A 20,478-nucleotide genomic window follows, 5' to 3' on the forward strand; every position below is an offset into this window, starting at 1 on the left:
ACGTCAGTTTGTGCATGACCTATAGCGTTACATCTGTATTCATGACATTAAACCCTGTAAGTGTTGCAGGGTTTCATGGTAGGGTGTTGACAGACGTATGCCTCACCGATGTGCCAAGAGAAACCTAAAGCAATGTGAGATGATTGCTACATGTGTTGTCGGTTTGTTGTTTGTCTGGTTGTTCGTTGATTGTTTGGCAGGTTGATATGTTGGGTAGTTGTATTCGGTTGGTCTGTTAATAGCTGGTTTGGTTGGTTTACTTATTCTTTGATTCTTTTCGACATCTATGTTGAGTTGTGTCTCTAGCTGTAGGGTACTTTTTCAGCGAGTCTAAACAATATCTACTGTAGTCATTACAAGATGCTACCTCACCAGAAATGTGCATGTGGGTGCATGCACTCACGTCTTTACGACATCATCACGTTGTTTGTGTAATCACTGTGAGAGGTGCTGACATCATCAGGTTAAAACAGTACTTGGGGGCATGCACATTACACAAGAGAATTGAGAAGAACGAAAAACAAAGCCATCACAGGGGTGTTTGTCTCTCCTTGGACCTTCTGAGGTCAACATGGAGAAACAAAGGCGTCTCAGCTAGAGACAAGGCTGGTTTCGTCGCTGGAGCTAAAGCTGTGAAAACGGTTTAATAGCTGTTTCCCAGCATTCATAGAAAACAGGAAGTGGGCGTCTTCGCTTCCGCTCAGAGATCGTGTGAGTTATGTATAGCCGTTGGTTCTGTTTGCTTTCAAATTGAAAATCCGAGTTCAGGCATTTCGAGTTTTCCCACTTCTAGAAAACAAATCCATGAGAAATATACAACACTATACACAAGCCACTATACAACAGTCCCAGTGTATTATGGCTAATAAATAACATAAAATACACCTGATAGGCATAGCACAGATTATTTATTGCTATTGGAAGTTTTGTGTAATATTAGGAGGAGTTTTTGGCTTCACGGATGCAAAAGTTACCGGCAATGTGAAAATCATTCATTCACACATTCTCCTCACTGAAAAAAGGGCGTCTTTTCCATTTAATTCCCTCCCAAATTATGAGAACTTGCTGATCTTATCTGTATATATCTAACAGCACAACTTTATCATTGGCTGGCACCTGTGAACAAACAGCTTGACTCCTCTTTCGAAAATAGTGGTGTTGATGTTTATAAAAAGAAGAGAGACATAGCCTGGTTCAGGTCCAGGGCTGGTATCACTCCAGCAGACCTGCTCTGCTGCTATCGCTGTTTTAGCAGAACTGTTCTCCTATCACAGAACATTGCAATCACAACAGGGGGCTTTTATTTTCCCAAACTGATGGCAAACAGGAAAGAGTCGCTGGTGCCCCAGAAATCAAAACAAGGCATTCAAAAAAACGAATGCCTCAGTATGAAATAAAACAGGGATCTGTGTGTTGTTTCTATGTAAAAAAAATAAAAATGAAAAGAGAAGCCAAAACCCCACATGCTATTTGTATGATTTCTAATGATTGTATAAATTCTAATGATATATGCTGTTTGCTATGCTATGACCTGTATGGCGGTTGTACTTACACGTCCATGGAAGAAAACAAGTAGATAGTATTTCAGTTTTTTTGTTTTTTTCCAACTGTCCTTGTCCAACATTCATAATGACAACTTCTAAACCACCAAAGAAAGAAGCCATTGAATGCGTACACATTTCCATATACATGTCCACATTAGAGAATAATTGAATAAAAAGTACATTCTCTCTATTTTACTAAGAAGACAGCTTGCCTATTCCTGTCTAAATAGACCACAGATTGTTTTTTATCCAAAAAAGAACAGTTTCCATTGCTTGAGTTTCTCTCAAGAGCAAACAGAAACCCTGGATTTACAACTTCAAAGCGCTTTATAATCTCATATTTGCCTTGGGAAGATATCTGATTCAAGCGGGCAGAAAGATGCCAGACCTTGTCTATTGTTCAGGTGTGACTTCACAGCAGGGGAACTACCCCCACCTCAAATAGCCGCTTTCATGAGGTTGCATGTGCAGTTAGCTGTTAGTTAAGCTGCTTAGTTACGGCTAGTAGGTACCACTGCTCGTTATTTTTAAAGTTATTCTAGTTAAAGATAATATTTACCAATTATTCAATGAATGACCAAGGTAGTGATTGAAAAGTGTTTTGATTTATTTTCGGTGAACTATAGTGAGCGTGATATTTTAGTTTCATGTAAAGTTAGCTTTGCATAACATAAAAACATAAAATAAAAGTATATGGGAAAGACTGGAAAGCTAGCAAGGTAATTGAAGCGAACATAAAAGTGTAAAATGTGAGGGACCGGCAGGCGTATCTGATGGCCTTGAGCAGGAAACAGGAGAGGCCACATATGAGTGCTCCCTGTAATGGTATTAGATGGAGCGCCACATCAAAGCTGGACAGTTATTCAGAGCAGACGGACAGACAGTGTGTGTCCTATGGCATTTGTGAGCCCCCCTGAGTTGAAGAATGCAGGCTTGTTTAAGTGCAAAGCCGAAGACTTTAGGTATGGAATATTTGTCTGTCAGTTTATGCATATTTAGACCCTGCCTGTACGTCATTCACGGTCTGAAGAACTCCCTCCCAAAAAAATTACCTTCAGCTGAAGTATGCTTCACATAAAGAGAGGTCCAAAAGGCCCAAGTATATTCCCCATACCCTCAACAGGCAAACAAAAGAATATTGTTTTAAATATTTCAACATCCAAACAGGAACTTCTAGGCAGGACTTGAAATTACCTTTAATTTAAATTTAAATTGCCAAATTAAAGAGCAATAATCGAATTGCACTGCAATAAAGGAGAAGACAAATCACTATTGGATGATGTCATTGGGCAATGTTAGTTTATATGGTAACTAACAACACCTGCCACAAATTAGAGTTGATTCAAGTAGATAAGTGCAATGACCTGTTATACTCCCAGAGAGAGTGTTCTTGCTGTGTTCAATATCTAATGTGTTTTTATCCTTCTCTGTCTTCCAGGTAAAGGGGACATGGTACTGGACAGCGAGGTAGTCCTCACCAAAATGAAGGTCTTCCAGAACTTCAGCGAGAAGCTCCTTGTTTCGGAAGATTCCTTCTCCAACTCCTCCTGCTCTGTGTCCGTCTGCGAGCAAGAGGCCTCGGAGCCGAACAGAACCACAGAGGAGAACTCTCGCGTCAACGAAGGCCCTGGATCACGTTCGGAGGAGACCGCTCCCAACTACCTGTGCGCCATATTCTCAGACTCCCAGCTGCCCCGGCTGTACAAGTTTGAGTCGGAGGACTCGGGAGTGGAGCTCCCCAGCGGCGCCAACTCCCCATCCACGCCGACGGGCTCGGAGCAGAGCTTCGTGGTGCACAGCCGAGAGTCTTCCTGCGACTCCTGCCACCTTAAAGCTTCAGCGCCAGTTTCCGATGAGCGGGTATCGTCGAGCACAACGGCTGATTCAGAGGAGAAACAAACCAAGGACGCTGATGGCAAGGACGTTTGCGAGGATGTTGGTGACACCGTTGGTGACGACGTTGTTGATGACATTGTTGACGACGTTGTCGACGACGTTAGCAGCAATGTTGGCGATGACGTTGTTGACAACGTTGGCAGCAACGATGGCGACGGCATTGAGGACAATGGCCATGACGTTGAGGACATTGGCGGTGTCCTTGAGGACACCCTCCTCCAATCAACAATGACAGAGGAGGGAGTTAGTTTTTGCATGGAGCTGACGGACGTGACTGTAATGGAGGACCCGTTGGAGGCCTGTTGTGTAGATGTTCTTGAAAGATCTCCAGATTCCTTGGCTCAGGTTGTGACTTCTGAACCTCAAGTGGCGGTTGAGGAGGAGGAGGAGGAGGAGGAGGAGGAGGAGGAGGAGGAGAGGCCAAGGGAACAGCCCAATACGGAGATCCAAGAAGGCAAGGAGGAGGAAGATGTGTTCCTTACGTCGACATCAGCCCTGAGGAAGAGCAGTACGAGTGACAGCCTTGAGGACTACATGGATGAGTGCTGCCGACTCAGCGAGGTAAGAGACTTATGAATATGGTGACATGTTCAGGCTCTGCTAGAAGATGTGTTCAAGTTCTTCTAGAAGACCATGTCTTGTCTCCATGTCACCAGGAGATTTACGACGTCCTGTCATTATCTGTAATTATCACCCCCGCCCCCCTTAATTACGGCATCTCAACTCGGTCACGGTAAAGAACTAATTTTCATCATGGTTGCGGAGGCATAGAAATTAAGTAATACATACAATGTACAGCCCTATTGGAAACCCTCTTAGATACATTTCTTCAAATGGCAATTCCTTATAAAATTTGTTTGACAGCCTTATCTGCAGAGTTTAAAAGCTTTAGAAAAGTCGTATCGTCACGAAAATAAATGTAACAATACTTTTCAAGAAAAACCTTAATTTACAACCTGCAAAACAAAAAGCTAAGACCCCAATAATAAAATATCGGCAGAAGTGATTTAAAATACGTTTGACAGTCTAATCTATTGCCTTCAACCGTGCACTTGCTAAAGAGTTCCTGGTAAGTATGAAGGCAAAGTTCATGTTCAGGGGATCAAAGAGATGGACTTCTTCAGCTTGAGAAAGTGAAAACAGAGAATCATCTGAAAGAGCAGCTGACAGGTGTGTGAGCTGCACACCTGTCATAACCACCGGGAAACCTATCCCCCCCTCCCTTTCATCACCTGACCTGGTTCTCAAATTGCTAAAAAAAAAAAAGAGTAGCAATGTATAACAAAAATAGAGTGGGATTGTGGAATACATATAATAATCATTCTTAATGCAGAAATGTGCCAATATTGAGAAATAACAATCCATTAATTTAAGTATTGTGATGGTGAGCGATGTTACTATAGGCTTAACATAGTTATTTATTTGACCGATTTTGATTTCTGGATCTCTGGAGCGGCGGGGGGGGGCCGAAACCTTTTTGGTTTATTAATGGGTCAAAATGCCACAGTGAAGGTAGACCCAACCGTTACTTCCATGAACTTCAGCCAATTTCCCAGCACAAACAATGTTCTTCTTCAGTCATTGAAAAGAAAAGGGAGCAATGAATCCAATCCATGTTTCCAGGGCAGAGATCACAGGTACAGTACATTTCTTCACCTTTCACTCTAACATCTTCTAGAAACATCTTCCTCGACGTCGGAATCACAGCTCCCAGGTGTCTGAACACCTCCCCGCCCCTCTCTTTCCTCCCGTCCTCCACAACTACGTGACGTTCAAAGCAACCTTCTCAAGGGACCGGCCGGGGCTTGTATATCTCTGCGCCCGTCAGGAAAACCTAAACCACACGAGAGCACAGGGGCGGATGGGGGGGGGGGGGGGTGCAGAGGTCCGCCACTCTTTACAGTACAAGAGAATGTTTTTTTCTCTACCCCCCCCCCCCCCCCCCCCCCCACCCCCATGTCACGCAGCACCTGTTCATCTGTGTTGAGGGAGCGCAGATTGCTCGGTAGATATTGTCACCGACCGCCGGCCCCTCTCTCATCTGAGGGCCGGCCTATTCTCCCACGGGGGCCCCTCAAAACTTGCAGGCCTACCTGGATGCATCAAACAGGTGTCAAATAGCTCAAATTACTCACATATCTAGCCAGATAAAGGGCCTTTGATAGGCTGCGGAGGGCTCCTGCGGGGAAAGGAGAGAGTGGCAAGGGGTTTTCCTTTTGTTTTTGCGTTCTCTGGGGCCCACCGCAGTTTGGTTTAGGAGGTCCGTCGCTGACAGAGGAGGTACAGTCGTACACATCTTGGTTGTCGTCACTTGTCACCCTTGCCAATAATGTAATTCCTTTTAGCTGCTTTTGCTGGTAATTAAAGTCTGTGGTGCATGGAAGAGGTATATAATGGTAGGGACACACACACAGGCTTAACTGTAGCTTGTTAGTCCAAAAATAAAAATAAATATGCCTCGCTGTAGATATGTAACTGTAGTTGTTGGGTTTTTTCCAGTTAATTGCAGAAGTATTAATATTTGTCTGCCAGCGACGTCATTCATGTGGGATTGTTTATATGTTGTCTGATATCATGTTCTCTATATCTATGGAGTGAACTCAAAGCATACTTTCCTCATCAGCACTGAGCGGTAAAACCTGGAACAGGGATGATACACCCTGATGCTTCGTTGAAAACCGCGCAATGGCCTCTGAGAAATTCCTCAGCTGTAGCGCATGAGTGTTCACAGTTAATTGCAGGCATGTGAGATTAATGTGCGATTAATTTCGCTCACCATGGGCTTGTTTGAAGTGCCATTCATTTAAAAGGCATAGAGTGCGGCCGTTTTTCCAAACTTGAGTCCAAAAAAATGTGTAAAAAGAGAAATAACCAGTAGGTTTATCTCAAACTGAATCGTTTATGTGAATCCCAGAATCCTTTCATGCCACAAATACATGTTTTACTGCTATCCAAATGCAAAAAATGTAACAAACCTTTTAACTAACATCACAAATGACGAATCAGATATTTTTCCAACTGAAATGTATAACACATTTACATAATAACTTAATGCAAACCTTTTGGTATGTGGTTCAAAGTGAATTACTGGCTAAACAGAACATTAGCTAGACCCAGAGCAAGGCAGGGGCGAGTGAATCAACTCTGAACAGTGACCTGGTGAAAGACATACCTCAGGGTACGCACACAGGAGACCACAGGAAGACGATCCGGGCCAGGCGATCCAAAGCACCTTTCCCTCTATCGCTATCACTTCGCTCACCCCACATCTGGCGCCTCATTCCTTTCCATCCCTGTCATGTTTTCTGGAAGAAAGTTCGGGAAGCAGCCCTGAGGAAGAGAGAGGTGGAAACATTGCAGTGGAGGCCAGAGATGGAGGCCATGTTTGTTTCCATGAGATCTTCACTGTTATTCTGGGATCTCACACGCTCGCAGGTGCTTGGGACTTTTCCATCACTTGATTTATTGTGGAAGGTTGAAGAATTATACAACTATGGATACTGCTTTACAAATGCAAGCTGTATTCTTGCACATCAGCATTTATGCAGCGAAAATGCAATACAACTGAATACTGTTGTACAAAATGCAAGCTGTATTTTCGCCCATTAGCATGTATGCAGCGAATACATAATACAACTATGGATACTGCTTTACAAATACAGGTTGTATTATTGACCACTAGCATGTAGGCCTATGCTGCGAATATGTAAAACAACTATGGATACTGCTTTACAAATACAAGCTATATATATTATCGGCCATTAGCATCTATGATGCGAATACGTATCATTTAAAAGTTTCGTTTGGGTCAAATGTTGTTTGACGGCATTGTTAAAACTTTGTTTGGATCTGAGGATATGATGTATGTCCGATCCATTGGAACGGTGCGACGGTTTCATGTGAACTATCAAACCCACCCACAAGTTTCACATTCCGCCACATATTCCTACTTCAGTGTCCTCCTGGGACACACAGAGGAAGAAGGGAAATGGTGTATTGTCTGTGTGAATGGATGTGTTTCACTGAGTTTGTGACTCAACCCAAACAAACCCGGCCCCGCCAAGACACCACACTGACACATTCTAACGATGGATCTTCAAAGCATTTGCAAGCAAACGTCCTCAGAAAGAGAAAATAATTCAGGGGAAATACTTGATGCTTAAACGTGTAGTGCAACCACGTCATCCTACCTCACAGGAAACCAGTGACATGAGTTAGGCTGCAGTGTCCCATTGTTTGGTTCCAAGCCATGTTATTTTTTTGCGGTCAGTGGCACGGGAAAGGGGGCTTCGGAAGAGGGGTGGTGGTGGTGGTGGTGGGGGGGGGGGGGGGGGGGGTGAGGAGGCCCCCAACCTGATCTCGCATCCTGCTTTTGTTGGGACACTTTTTGGAATGTTGACGATTGTGTAAATATTTGGTTGAAAATGACCTTCTCGGAATGCTTTTTTTTGGTTTCCACACTAAAATGTGAACATCTGCACCTCCCGGGCCAAGGTGCGTCAGGCCGCGGATATCACGTAAACCCCCCCCCCCCCCAGTGATTTCTTAACGGTTTACTTTGTACGCTTAACATTCTACAAAAATTCCATCCAAATAAAATTTCACAGTCTCGACTGCCTGGTTTCCAAGCAGCAGGCCTCTCATGGCACAGCGATCGCCAGCCAGTTAGTGTTAACAACGGTAAACCCAGTCTTTCCATATCTTCTATCTTATCTTTATCTCAGCTCTACAGCTTTAATAATCATAACACCGTTCCTGTCGGGGACCGTGAAACATACGTTAGCAGGGGCTATCTGGGATGCTTGAGTACACAGTACCCCATAATGCATCTTTAATTACAACGGGAACAACGACCCCACAATCCATCAACCAGCCCCAGCTAAAACCCCACATTCTGCTTGTGGTATGTGATGATTATGCAATTAAACGCGAGGAAGAGGAGAGCCCTGCAGATAAAGAGAGTGGTTTTCGTCATCCCGTTTCATTTCTGCTCAGTGTTAGTGCAGATTTACAGAGACAAGCCGCCGCTGGGCCAGTGGAATGCTTTTACACGCTGTCAAACTGATACCAGGCATTAAAAGCATTCACATTATGTCGAACTTTCTTCAAACATGCGTAAAAGAGACAACAAGGAGGGTATTGGGTTTGAATCCTGCAGTCCTTTCACAGTCTGCTTAATCGTTGTGATAGTTTGTACAGTACGACTAATACACTGTACTAGTTACTACTAATATTCTTGCATGTATGCTTAACATGTTTCACTCGTACGCATAATCTGCTTTGGGTCAACGCACACCAGCTCCTCAGCAGAAGTTGTGTATCTGATCCAAGGAATGTGTCTAAACCCATTACAAATTGTTATACAATTACACACAAACATTTTAAAGTGCAGACACATCAACTCAGGAATCGCCCCAAGCACAGAGTCAAACTCCCCATTAGGATCCATCTCCTACCTCTGGTTGAACGTTGGGCCTCTCTGCTTAACGGCAAAACACAGCCTCTAATCGTACCTCTTGACATGGTTTTCTCTAGGGCCATAGTAACTCTTGACATGGCTCTCTCTAGGTCCAGCAGGCTGGCTCTAACACCCCTCTAGGCTCGGGCCTGGGCTACCTGGAGCACATCTGCCGGCTGATCGAGAAGATCGGTCATCTCCAGGAGACCAACCTCCGGCTACAGAAGCAGATCTGTGGAGTTCAGAAGACCAGCCGGGCTGCCAAGACCAGAGAGGTATGGAGCGGTAGAGTGGAACTCACACACACACACACACACACACGCTCACAGACACGTGCACAAACATGCACAGGCACACAAACACCGATAACACATCGTTTTGTTCTGTGTGGACGCCTCCCTTCGATCCCAGCGAGAGGGAGTATTGACTTGTTTTCGAGCCAGATTCCAGTGTGAGTTTTTTGCTTCCAAGTGGACATAGATCCCTCTGTCTCTGTCTCTGGGTGCCTATTGATATAGTTGTGTTAACAGGGCAACAGTATGTTTGTTTTCTCTCGCTCAGCATCTGGAACAATCTAGATGTTTAGATTGGAATCAAAGAAAACATGGACTAAATTAAAATCCCCTGCCGCCAAATGGAAATCTATAAACAATTGTTTCTCAATTTCAGCAGAGGTATTGAAAGAGCCCTCAACGTAAACAAATGGTAATAAATATACTTTAACAATGAGGAAAAAGTAATTCCACCTGTTCATTTCTTTTGGCAAAAAAGCAATGATAGTATAATTGTATAGTCATTTATAAATATATTCTGTCCTGAACGGAAAATGCCATTTTGCGCCCAGGGGATGAAAACGCTTTCAACTGCAGCTCTGTTTGAGCTCAGCAGGAACTTAGACAGGACTTCAAAGCCTTCAAATATGGGTCGAAATAAAGAAATTAAAGAGAGAGGAAGTGAGCGAGAGGAAGTGGAGAAGAATAAGAGGCTGTGTTTATAGAGAGAGAGCGATGTAGATGGAGTATTTTAAATGGTCATTAACACAGCCATTTCTCTGAGGTTTCTCGCTCTGAACACTCATATATAGACAACAGTCATTTTCCAGTTATGTGAGGAATGCCGGGCTCCAGGTGGATCTATAATCCAGACCCTTTGGGACAAGGTCAGTCCTCTCTAAGACCACACCGGGTCTATCCCCTGTTGCCGTCCCCGGGGTCCTGCTGGGCCTCTCCACATGACTCCGCCACGAGCCATTCAGAGTGGTGGAGTGGAGACACACCCACACGACTGATCAAAGGAGGGCCGACCCTGGACCTTTGAACGGGGTTGAGGTCCCCTCGGTGTGTAGGGGTCCACTAAGGCCACGTTCAGCCACAGCATAGTGAGCACAGCTGGACAGAGGAGAGGTATGGTGCCCTGTTCCCACACATTGTGGGACATTTCTGGACCACCGAGGAATGTAATCTACAGCACCGCATCACCTGTCTATCAATGTATGGATGATGGAGGCCTACACCTTATTGCAGTGTGGATGACTAGGACGATATATCCAGTTGCATACGGATGCACCGTATGCAAGTGTATTCACAAATGTATATATAGAAACACAGACATGCCGTTTCTGGCCATTATCAATTCACCCCAGAATTTGCTGTTAATAGCAAGCTTTACAAGTAAACGGTTCCCCGAAACCAGGCACCTTTTAAATGAGGATCCAGAGCTCAAGTTAGCTCATTCAAATACTCAAAATATCTCTTAAATAGCTCTTCCCCTGCTTCTAGACCTCAACACACTTTGATGATGATTGCCTTAATCCCCCCCTCTCAACAGTGGTATAGGGAGGAAGGGGGGCAAGGCCATGGGTGAGTGGTCTTTTGAGGGGCTGAAGGAGCCCCCTTTTGGAGTCTGATGGAGGTGACCCCCCCAGGGAGGCAGGCATGGGTAGGTGGGAGGGAAGGGCGAAGGGAAGGACGAATGGAGGGAAGGAAGAAAAATTAAGAATAAAAAAGGGAAGGAGGAGGAGACGAAGGAACGAAGAGGAAGGAGTGAAGTAAGGATTGTAAGGAAAAGACATGTCGAGGTATTTAAGGTGGGGGTTTTTGGAAAGGGATCAGTATGTGGGTGTTTGACTACTTGGGAAAACCAAGGGTAGGACAGTCTTCCTGTGGGAGAACGTATGGAGGAGAGCTTCTCTCTTAACAAACCAAGGAGTGACTTCAAAGTGTCCCATCTGATGCAAACGACCTCAGAAAAGGGAGGCTGTGGAGATGATTGTTGGGGAGGGGAGCCCGTTAACAAGTGTTGTTCCAGTGGGTCATCGGCTCTTTGCTGTGCCAGCTACGCTGAGCGGTATCTCCTGACCATCTGGGACGGATTCCCCGCTAAACGGTGTGAGGAAACAACTTCGTCTATCAAGCTTACTACCGTGACATAATATATGTCACGGTATATTTCGAAGTCCCAATTGGGATGTGAGCATGGGACAAAAGGAGAAGCAGGGACTAGGATTTGATCCTTCGGGGATTTGATCTGATCGGCCTGAAAGGGAGCAATCATGCGGGCCAGCTGTGTGATCGCTGGCCCGTTGAAACCTTTTGTATGAGGGGGAGAACAGGAAACATGTTATGGTATTACAGTGTGAGATGTTAAGCCTGCCGACGTGGACCACTTGACGTCATCACAACATTGATTCAGCTGTGGAGAGGGAAGTTACCCTGATAGATGTTATCGCTAGTTTCTTGGCATGCGTTGTTGAAAAGGTGACTGATAAGTCTGGAAACGAGCTTAGCGGCTGAAAAGGTTGTTTTTTATTTAATGGTGTCGAGTGTGTGTAGCGTGTAGGCAAGGTGCCTTCACACTGACCTTCAACCTTAACACTAAACCTTATAGCGTGTATGTGGTAAGCTGTCCTGAATCCTGACTTTGGGCTGTCATTGGAATCAGACTATTGTTGCTGTTGCACATATGGAAGTGTGCTATTGTCCTTGCGGTTCATAAGTATGATCTGAGGGCTGACTGTGAGCCAGAGTGATGTTGTCATCCTCTATTGTCTCGCTAACTAAGGAAGGAGTAAATCTCGGGACCACAAACAGTGGTGGACACACACCTGCTAACACGTGCACTTGCACCACACATAAGCTCAAACATCTGTTCAAAACAAAACTATTTATATCATGTTCGCATATTCAGTCATTTGGTAGACACTTCTGTGGCTGTGGACAACCAGCACTCTTCTGCTGCCACTATAGCCACTGCACTCGACTCGTGCCCCCTTATCAGTTATTACAATCATTATCACATCTAAATATTACATACAATTTATAATTATTATTAGATTGTGTCATTATTTTTTAATAAATAGCAGCTATTGCAACTATCATAAATGGACAATTTGAGCAAATGGAGACATGCTTGTTGACCCTTTTACTGTTAAGTTACCCTTTCAAATCAAGAGTTGTAGAAGGTCACCTGTATCTCACTCTCTCTTTCCCTCTCTGTGTCTCTCTACCACTAGGAGTTCTTCCAGCACACTGTACTTGTGGAGCTGCCGGGCTGGCCCATCAGGAACCACCTAAAAGACTCCAGAGGAACGACTTCCTGTCACTGAGCGGAACCTTGTCGGACCTGTCAACTATCCACGAGGTCACCCGCCGGCCCCCGCTCTCGGACGGAAATGGTACATTCTAGAAATGAATACAATTAATTAAAAATGCATACCATTAAGTAGTTTTCTCTGCCCCGGAAAAATCGAATAGAGTCAAATTGTAAATCTTTTCTGTAAATTAAAAGCGATACAATAATATTCAATTGAATAGTTTATGATACATAATATCTTTACACTTACCCCTGGAAAGGGACAAGGAATAACTCAAACTTACCAGATCCTTCCAGGGCCATCTTTGAGGGCAAAATGTGTGGAATGGGTAGCCGTATAACGACTAAAGAGAGCTCTTTTTCTTTCATCAGAAAACATTTGATATTGAGTTAAACCTCTATGAAAAGAAAGGAAAAGTGGAGGTTCTCAAAGCGTTCCATGTGGGACTCCACCTCCACACCATCCTGTGTGTCCACTCAGAGTTTCATAACCTGTTCCAGAGGGACACGTCAACACACACACATTACCAAGCGTTACACTCATTGTTTCTCTAGCAAGTTTTTTTGTCTTTCTTTCAAGAAATGGATCTGCCCAGGTTTGTTTTGGGAAAAAGAGGGGGCTTTTCACTGTACTCTTGGGTTTCACAAAAACGGGTGACCTATTGGTCACCCCTTCCTCTCCCTCTCTCTGTCCAGGTGTTTTAATGTTCACCTTCTGCGTCGCTAGGCACATGGCGCAGCAACGTGTGCACTATGTTGGCTCGGTTTTCTTGGTATTTTTAGGGAGACTCTCGTGTGTGTGTGTGTGTGTGTGTGTGTGTGTGTGTGTGTGTGTGTGTGTGTGTGTGTGTGTGTGTGTGTGTGTGTGTGTGTGTGTGGGGCGGTTGGGTTTGACATATTTTGGTGGCCCCATCACCGAAAGCGTGTGTGTTTCGGGTTGAGCGGAATTCCTGGTATTCTACTTACGAAACATGGAACGTACAGATTCCCGGAACGCTGGAATTCCTCCATTTCCTCTGAGACTCGATCCTGGGTTTTGAAAATTACTGAGGGTGGAGGAAGAAGCAGGAGATTCAGCCTGGAAATTGTTAAAATCTGTAGATTTTTGAATATATTATGGTTACAAAAAAGATAGAAAACAACCAAAATTACTTCAGACAAAAAAATATTCACAGAAAAAGGAAAATTAAAGGAATGAATACAGAAGGTAGTATTCATTTTGTTTCGTATATAAACAACAACTACTATTAAACCTGCATCATGAACCTTTACACTCTAGCCATCTCTTCTGCATGAATTAAATTTTATTTGTATCATTTTCAACAATCTCAAGAATCGAATGAAAAGAGATCAATCAAACCAGATTATTTCTTGTCTAACCAGAATCAACAAAAGTGATGGTTGTAGTGAAATAATAACCTAGGGTTAGGGTTAGGTTTAAAGAGACACCAACATAACAAAAGGGTTACAACATGTCCCATGTGGACCGTAGAACAACATGGAGGCTGTGGTCACATGTTCAGACCGTGATAAGAGAGGAAGCATGGTGTGTGTGTGTGTTTGTGTGTCTGTGTTGGGAGGTCTTCTGGGACACTGATTTACATCACCGTTTGTCAAAATACTCTTTACTCCCACTCACACAATCCTGCACTGAGTACTAACATGTGCATGTAAAAACACACACCCATACACATACTCACAAACAGACACATACACTAACATACACACACACACACACAGAACCACGCACACACATTCTCACGTTTTAGGGAGTGCACTCAAACGTGTGCCCACGCAAACTCACAAACATGCAAACATATACAATGGAAAAACAGATTTAGTTAAAAGCACTAAATCAACAATATAACTATTTGTTTTAAATTCACTTATTCATGCTTTCTGTGTGTTTTACTCAACAGATTGCAGACATAAACAAATCAGTCGCCTTCTTAGCCTAGTGGCTGAATAAAAATGAAATTGATTAAATCTGTCAATTCATATTGTGTGATAATATAGTTAAATATATAGTAACATTTCTAGATTTCATATATATGTGTAATGTTTATATATATATATATATATATATATATATATATATATATATATATATATATATATATATATATATATATCCCGAGACTTTTATAAGACATGTTGATTTGATCGAAAACGTGAGGCTTATGGCTAAAAACACACTAAAGTCCCCAGGAGAAAGAAATCCCCTGAAAACCCAGAGCGGCTCAACGCTTAATATAAACCACACGCCTCTGTCCCCGGTGCCGAGGCGACGGGTGCTGACTTCCTGTCCCTCTGATCTCTCTCTCTCTCTCTCTCTCTCTCTCTCTCTCTCTCTCTCTCTCTCTCTCTCTCTCTCTCTCTCGCTCTCTCTCTCTCTCTCTCTCTCTCTCTCTCTCTCTCTCTCTCTCGCTCTCTCTCTCTCTCTCTCTCTCTCTCTCGCTCTCTCTCTCTCTCTCTCTCTCTCTCTCTCTCTCTCTCTCTCTCTCTCTCTCTCTCTCTCTCTCTCTCTCTCTCTCTCTCTCTCTCTCTCTCTCTCTCTCTCTCTCTCTCTCTCTCTCTCTCTCTCTCTCTCTCTCTGATCTCTCTCTCCCTTTCTCTCTCTCTCTCTTTCTCTGTCACACAGGCAGGGCCCTTGGCCCCGTGCCCCTATGGAGGCGGGGCCAAAACCGCAGGAGCTACACCGAGGGAGAGACCCGCTTCCTCTGTGACCCAGGGGCAGAGGGAGGACCCCCTGTCCCCCAGAGACGGGTAAGTCCTGGTCCCAACACTGAGGGCCGCTGCACTCTAAAAACACACCATCACACACATAGTACACCACATACGGATCCAAAGAAGGTCAGGTGGATGGATGGATGGATGGCTGCGGATGGATGGATGAAAAGATGGATGAATAGGAGGGGGTCGGTGGCAGGATAGTTTGATGCATGGATGGTTGGGTGAACAGATGGATGGTTGGCAGATGGTTGGGTGAATGGATGGATGGATGGTTGTGTGGTTGGATGGTTGGATGGATGGATGGGTGGATGGATGGATGGTTGTGTGGTTGGATGGATGGATGGGTGGATGGATGGATGGTTGTGTGGTTGGATGGATGGATGGGTGGATGGATGGTTGTGTGGTTGGATGGATGGATGGGTGGATGGATGGATGGTTGTGTGGTTGGATGGATGGATGGATGGATGGTTGTGTGGTTGGATGGTTGGATGGATGGATGGGTGGATGGATGGATGGTTGTGTGGTTGGATGGTTGGATGGATGGATGGGTGGATGGATGGTTGTGTGGTTGGATGGTTGGATGGATGGATGGGTGGATGGATGGATGGTTGTGTGGTTGGATGGTTGGATGGATGGATGGATGGATCTTCAGAGAAGCGGTGCAGGGGCACACACAGCATAAAATAAGATCTGTTAAGATACAGGTGATAAGATAAGTATGCTTAAGGATGACCTGCTTAGGATGACATGATAATTAGGTATTTAGGTCATTAAGGAAAATAAAGAAATAGTGAAGTAGCACTATTTATTACGTATACTTTATAGAGGGAGTGAAAGAGGGAGAGGATATCTTCCCATACACATGTAACATATTTGATGAACTACGCTCCACTAAAATATATAAATTAGGTTCCTATTCTTGTCTGTCTGTTATGGTATTTTTGAGCCCTCTGTTTTTTCCACGTGGAGACCAGACGCTCAGATAGTATTTTACCTGACATCACCAAATCAAAAGCAGGAAATTAAATCTGTGTGTGTGTGCTTGTGTGTGTATGTACAGCTGAGTGAGAACTACACATGGGGACGAGTCAAAGACCTTGTGAGGAGAGCCAAGCTCAGGAACTCCAGCAGCAGCCGACTGGGACTGTCACCGACGTCACTGAAGATGTCCTGCCCCCAGCTGTACAGGTAAGGTACTGCCCCTATCTCCACAGGTGAGGTACTGACCCCATATGTACAGTTGAGGTACTGCCCCCATATGTACAGGTGAGGTACTGCCCCCATATGTACAGGTGAGGTACTGCCCCCATATGTACATAGCAGAAGTCCTAGTGACTTTTGAAAAAGAGTAAAGACTACCCATTCATTATGTAACCGTAGCAATCATAAATATGAGTAGAAGAGATTACAAATAAAATGAGGTAATGTATTCCTGCAGTAGGAAGATTATCATAACCTTAATGTTCTATTTTGTTTGGAAATTAGAATATTATCCAAACAAATTTACAATCATAATAACAAAATGAAAGCCTTGTGCTTGACAATTGGAGCCGATGGGAGCCTTTTTTTACAACTCCATGCCGCACTACGGTACACTGAGTGCATTGTACTTGTACTCTTTGGTTAATCTGTAAAGCTGAAATGGCACCAACTCAAAAGTGTTGAAAAGGAGCTGTGCTTACCTCCTCCGCTTGCCGAACAAAACAAGGCATTTAAAAAAGAAGTGATGGAATGCAAGTTATTTGACTCTATTGAATAACAGCCAGCGTGGTCGCAGCAAAGCAGGGAGAGCAGGGGAAGGAGGGAAAACAAAGGCCTTTGGGGTTGTTTTGGGGGTCAAAAGTGTTGACAGCGGTGGCCGACGCTGAACGACAAGTGACGGTTTGCTGGCGTTGGATAGGCCAACTGAAATTCCTGAGCCCTCAACTGATTATACGTGGCAGATGTGTCAACAGACAGATGCAACTTTTTTGTGGTTTTAAGAAGTTGAAGACAGGATTCTCGTAGGAGTTTGAGGAGAGAGAAACAAGTAAAGAGAGATCCGACTTTGGCCCCTCGCTTCTCCGTTTATTTCTCCTGATGTGAGCGGGGTACCTCTCGCTAAAGGATCTTGGCATCGGCCCGTGGGGAACAGGGGGGAGGCAGGGGTGTCAGGGTTGAGGTATTCCTAGGATTCCTCGGTGGATTTAAAACGCTGGGGTCTGGAAAGATATGGCAACCAGCCAGCGCTCATTTACCGAGAGCAAGAGCACTCCTCTCAGGAATAAACTGAATTCTAGATTAGGAATCCGATGAAAATGCCTTCAGCAATACAATGTGTTCTCCCCTCTAAAGGCCTGATCTGGGGCCGGTGGACCTTCCCAGGAGCAGGAACCGGAACTCCATGATCACCCTGGGTCAGCAGGACCAACTGGACCTTAGCTGGCTTCAGTAGGGATGACAGAGGTAGGGCTTTCCACCTGCCACACACACACACACACACACACACACACACACACACACACACACACACACACACACACACACACACACACACACACACACACACACACACACACACACACACACACACACACACACACACACACACCAAATCCCTAACACCACCAACCAAACTGACTGGTAACTAACTGATGGTAAACTGTAGACACTGCTTACAGAAACTAATTAACTAATAGTAGTGACCATTATTTAACAGTTGAAATCATGTTATAGTACCTAACTATGTAGTTTGAGGAAACATTCAAGATTATTATTAGCATAAGTTTCACAAAGTTCACACAAACAAAGGCCTAATGAGCCCAAGACAGCCGATTATTATTATGATGATTATATTATGAACATGAATTAAACCTAAGTAGTCTAACACAGTGAGCTCCCATTAGAGTTATTGTTTTATGGATGACTCACGGTGAGTGTTGAAGTAGGGGAAGGCAGGGATGGGGGCTAGGGTTCACATGGGGGGGCATGTCTCAAAGAATAGATGAAGAGGCAGCACTTTTCCTCGAAGGAAATAATGAGTAAAAGAGAAAACTGCCAACACCGTGTGTCTTTGCCCCCCCCCCCCCCCCCCCCAACCCAGATATGATCCAGATGGCCGCTCGTGGGAAGAGTCTGCCCCGATGACAATGATGAAGAGGAGGATGAGGAGGGACATGGAGACGTTGAACACAAGAGAGATTTCAAGAAATTAAGAAATGAAAATGAAGAGGTGGAACTGAACATTTCAGGAATGGGATTTAAAAAATAAATAATAAATTACTTAAATAAAAGGCAGCACTCCTCATAAAACATTGAATCGGGGTAGGTAATCTTGCACGCAAAAATTTACCCAAATATATTCAGGCTACGATGGGACAAGGAAAATAATTTGCTTTGATTTGGAACTCTCAGTATACTTCTGAATAATCCTCTTATTCGATCTCTGTTGAACTGAAGTGACAGAGGTGCAAGTTTATATTAAGAAAAAACAACGCTTCAATACAATGTTCATCTGCATGGCGGCCATTTAGGCTTACAAGCTGATCATAAGAGAGGACAGAGAAACTCCACCGTTACAATGATGGGATTATATACAAAATCAGAATTCTCAGCAGTGTGCAAAATCTCACAGTCTATACAGATTATCCATCCAATGTGAAACATACAAAGCCTTTTACTAGCTGCTTTTCATCTGTTTTCATCCTGTTAATGTGTACATAATGGCTGTACAGTGTATGTGTGTGCGTTTGTGTGCACACGGCAGAGTTTAAAGGCACCCAGTGCAACTTTCGAGGCTTAAAAATAAACATTCAATTTCTAGTCTTTTTTACACGTAGTAAGTTTCAATAACTCCATACCATTACATACCGACATTTAAGCAGCAAAGATGAGACGTCGTTGTGTGGTGAGAACTGATACAAAATCGATAACAACAACAATGCCGCCATTTTCTTTATTTTTTGTAACCTACAATAAATAAAGCAGGCTTCCAGTCAATGGAAAAATGGCTTCTCCCCACCGGCGATTGTTGTTGTTTACGATTTTCTATCAGTTCTCACCACACAACGACGTCTCATCTTTGCTCCTTGAATGTCGATATGTAATGGTATGGAGTTATTGAAACTTACTACGTGTAAAAAAGACTAGAAATTGAATGTTTATTTTTCATTGAATGTTTACATAAAGTTGCACTGGGTGCCTTTAAGTGGAGCGTCTGCATGCAGTTTAAAATAATAAGGGCTGGTGAATTCTGCTGTCAGTATAATAATAATATTATTATTTAGCTTGTTATTAGCTTCATATATATATATATATATATATATATATATATATATATATACAAGACCGGTGAGATAAGCACCTCTCCTTCTCCCTATTCTCCAAGGTCATGTGATCTTTCACTGTGTGATGTCACTGACAATCTCTGGCATCCAATGAGGAGCAATGGCCATGTTATAATTAGAGTTACTCAACCAATAAAATGCCACTCTTGTTTTTTTTTGTTTTTTTTCATTGTATTCATTTATGTACGAAGGTAAAGTAAATGTTTTCCTGTGTGATACAGTGGCTGTATTTAGCAATCTATTTATTTGACAACAGTGTCTGATAAACACACATCTCAGTGCGTAGGGAACGACGAGAGAGAGAGAGCAAATATAACTTTGCTGGTAATACTCAAGAAATACTATTGTATTTGCATTATTTGAATAAGAGCATCGATAAGGTGTTGTATTTGTACTTAAAGGGAATAATATTTGTATACTTTAAGTAAGTGGTGTATTTGGTTTTGCGTTTAATAGTCAACTAAAAGTAGAAAGGTTACGTGTGGATATTTTTAACTATTTGTGAGATACAGTGATGTGGGGGAGTAAATGTTTGACACAAGATACTGGGCCTATATGTCTATGTATTGTATATATTGGTTGGTTTCTTTGAATCATTTATCAAATTATTTTTCAAAATAAAGTTCAAGTGAAAACAATCCGCTCTAAGGATGCATTTGTACCTGTGTATGGATAGAATGTGGGTTAAAGGATCTATGATCAGCCAAAAGTACGCATCATTTAAAAAAATGTAATGTTGAAAATCCCAAAGAAACAACAAATGTTTTCACTCAATTGTGTCCTCCACAAAACCGCTCTGACCTCTTTTGGTAGCAGTTAGTAGTGCACCCAAATTAACATTTATTGTACACTTAAATGCACTACCGGTTTAACCCTAAAAACATCTCACGGTGCTGATTTACTACTGTCTCACATTCCAATATTTTGCCAA

General features: G+C 43.4%; 1 protein-coding gene across 1 annotated transcript in view; it reads left to right on the forward strand.

Moving 5' to 3' along the window:
- Positions 1–18,457, forward strand: part of si:ch211-250c4.3 (uncharacterized protein LOC100535981 homolog) — a 24,558-nt gene extending 6,101 nt beyond the window's left edge. Inside the window, exons 2-9 of the mRNA XM_060072932.1 lie at positions 2,983–4,001; positions 9,009–9,173; positions 10,951–10,954; positions 12,413–12,571; positions 15,131–15,255; positions 16,283–16,410; positions 17,557–17,667; positions 18,305–18,457. Coding sequence (XP_059928915.1) covers positions 2,983–4,001; positions 9,009–9,173; positions 10,951–10,954; positions 12,413–12,571; positions 15,131–15,255; positions 16,283–16,410; positions 17,557–17,656 — 1,700 coding nt within the window. The 3' untranslated portion in view covers positions 17,657–17,667; positions 18,305–18,457. The remainder of the gene's footprint in view (positions 1–2,982; positions 4,002–9,008; positions 9,174–10,950; positions 10,955–12,412; positions 12,572–15,130; positions 15,256–16,282; positions 16,411–17,556; positions 17,668–18,304) is intronic.
- Positions 18,458–20,478: the final 2,021 nt, after the last annotated feature.

This window comes from Gadus macrocephalus, chromosome 15 (genome assembly GCF_031168955.1).
Source record: "Gadus macrocephalus chromosome 15, ASM3116895v1".
Taxonomy (NCBI): domain Eukaryota; kingdom Metazoa; phylum Chordata; class Actinopteri; order Gadiformes; family Gadidae; genus Gadus; species Gadus macrocephalus.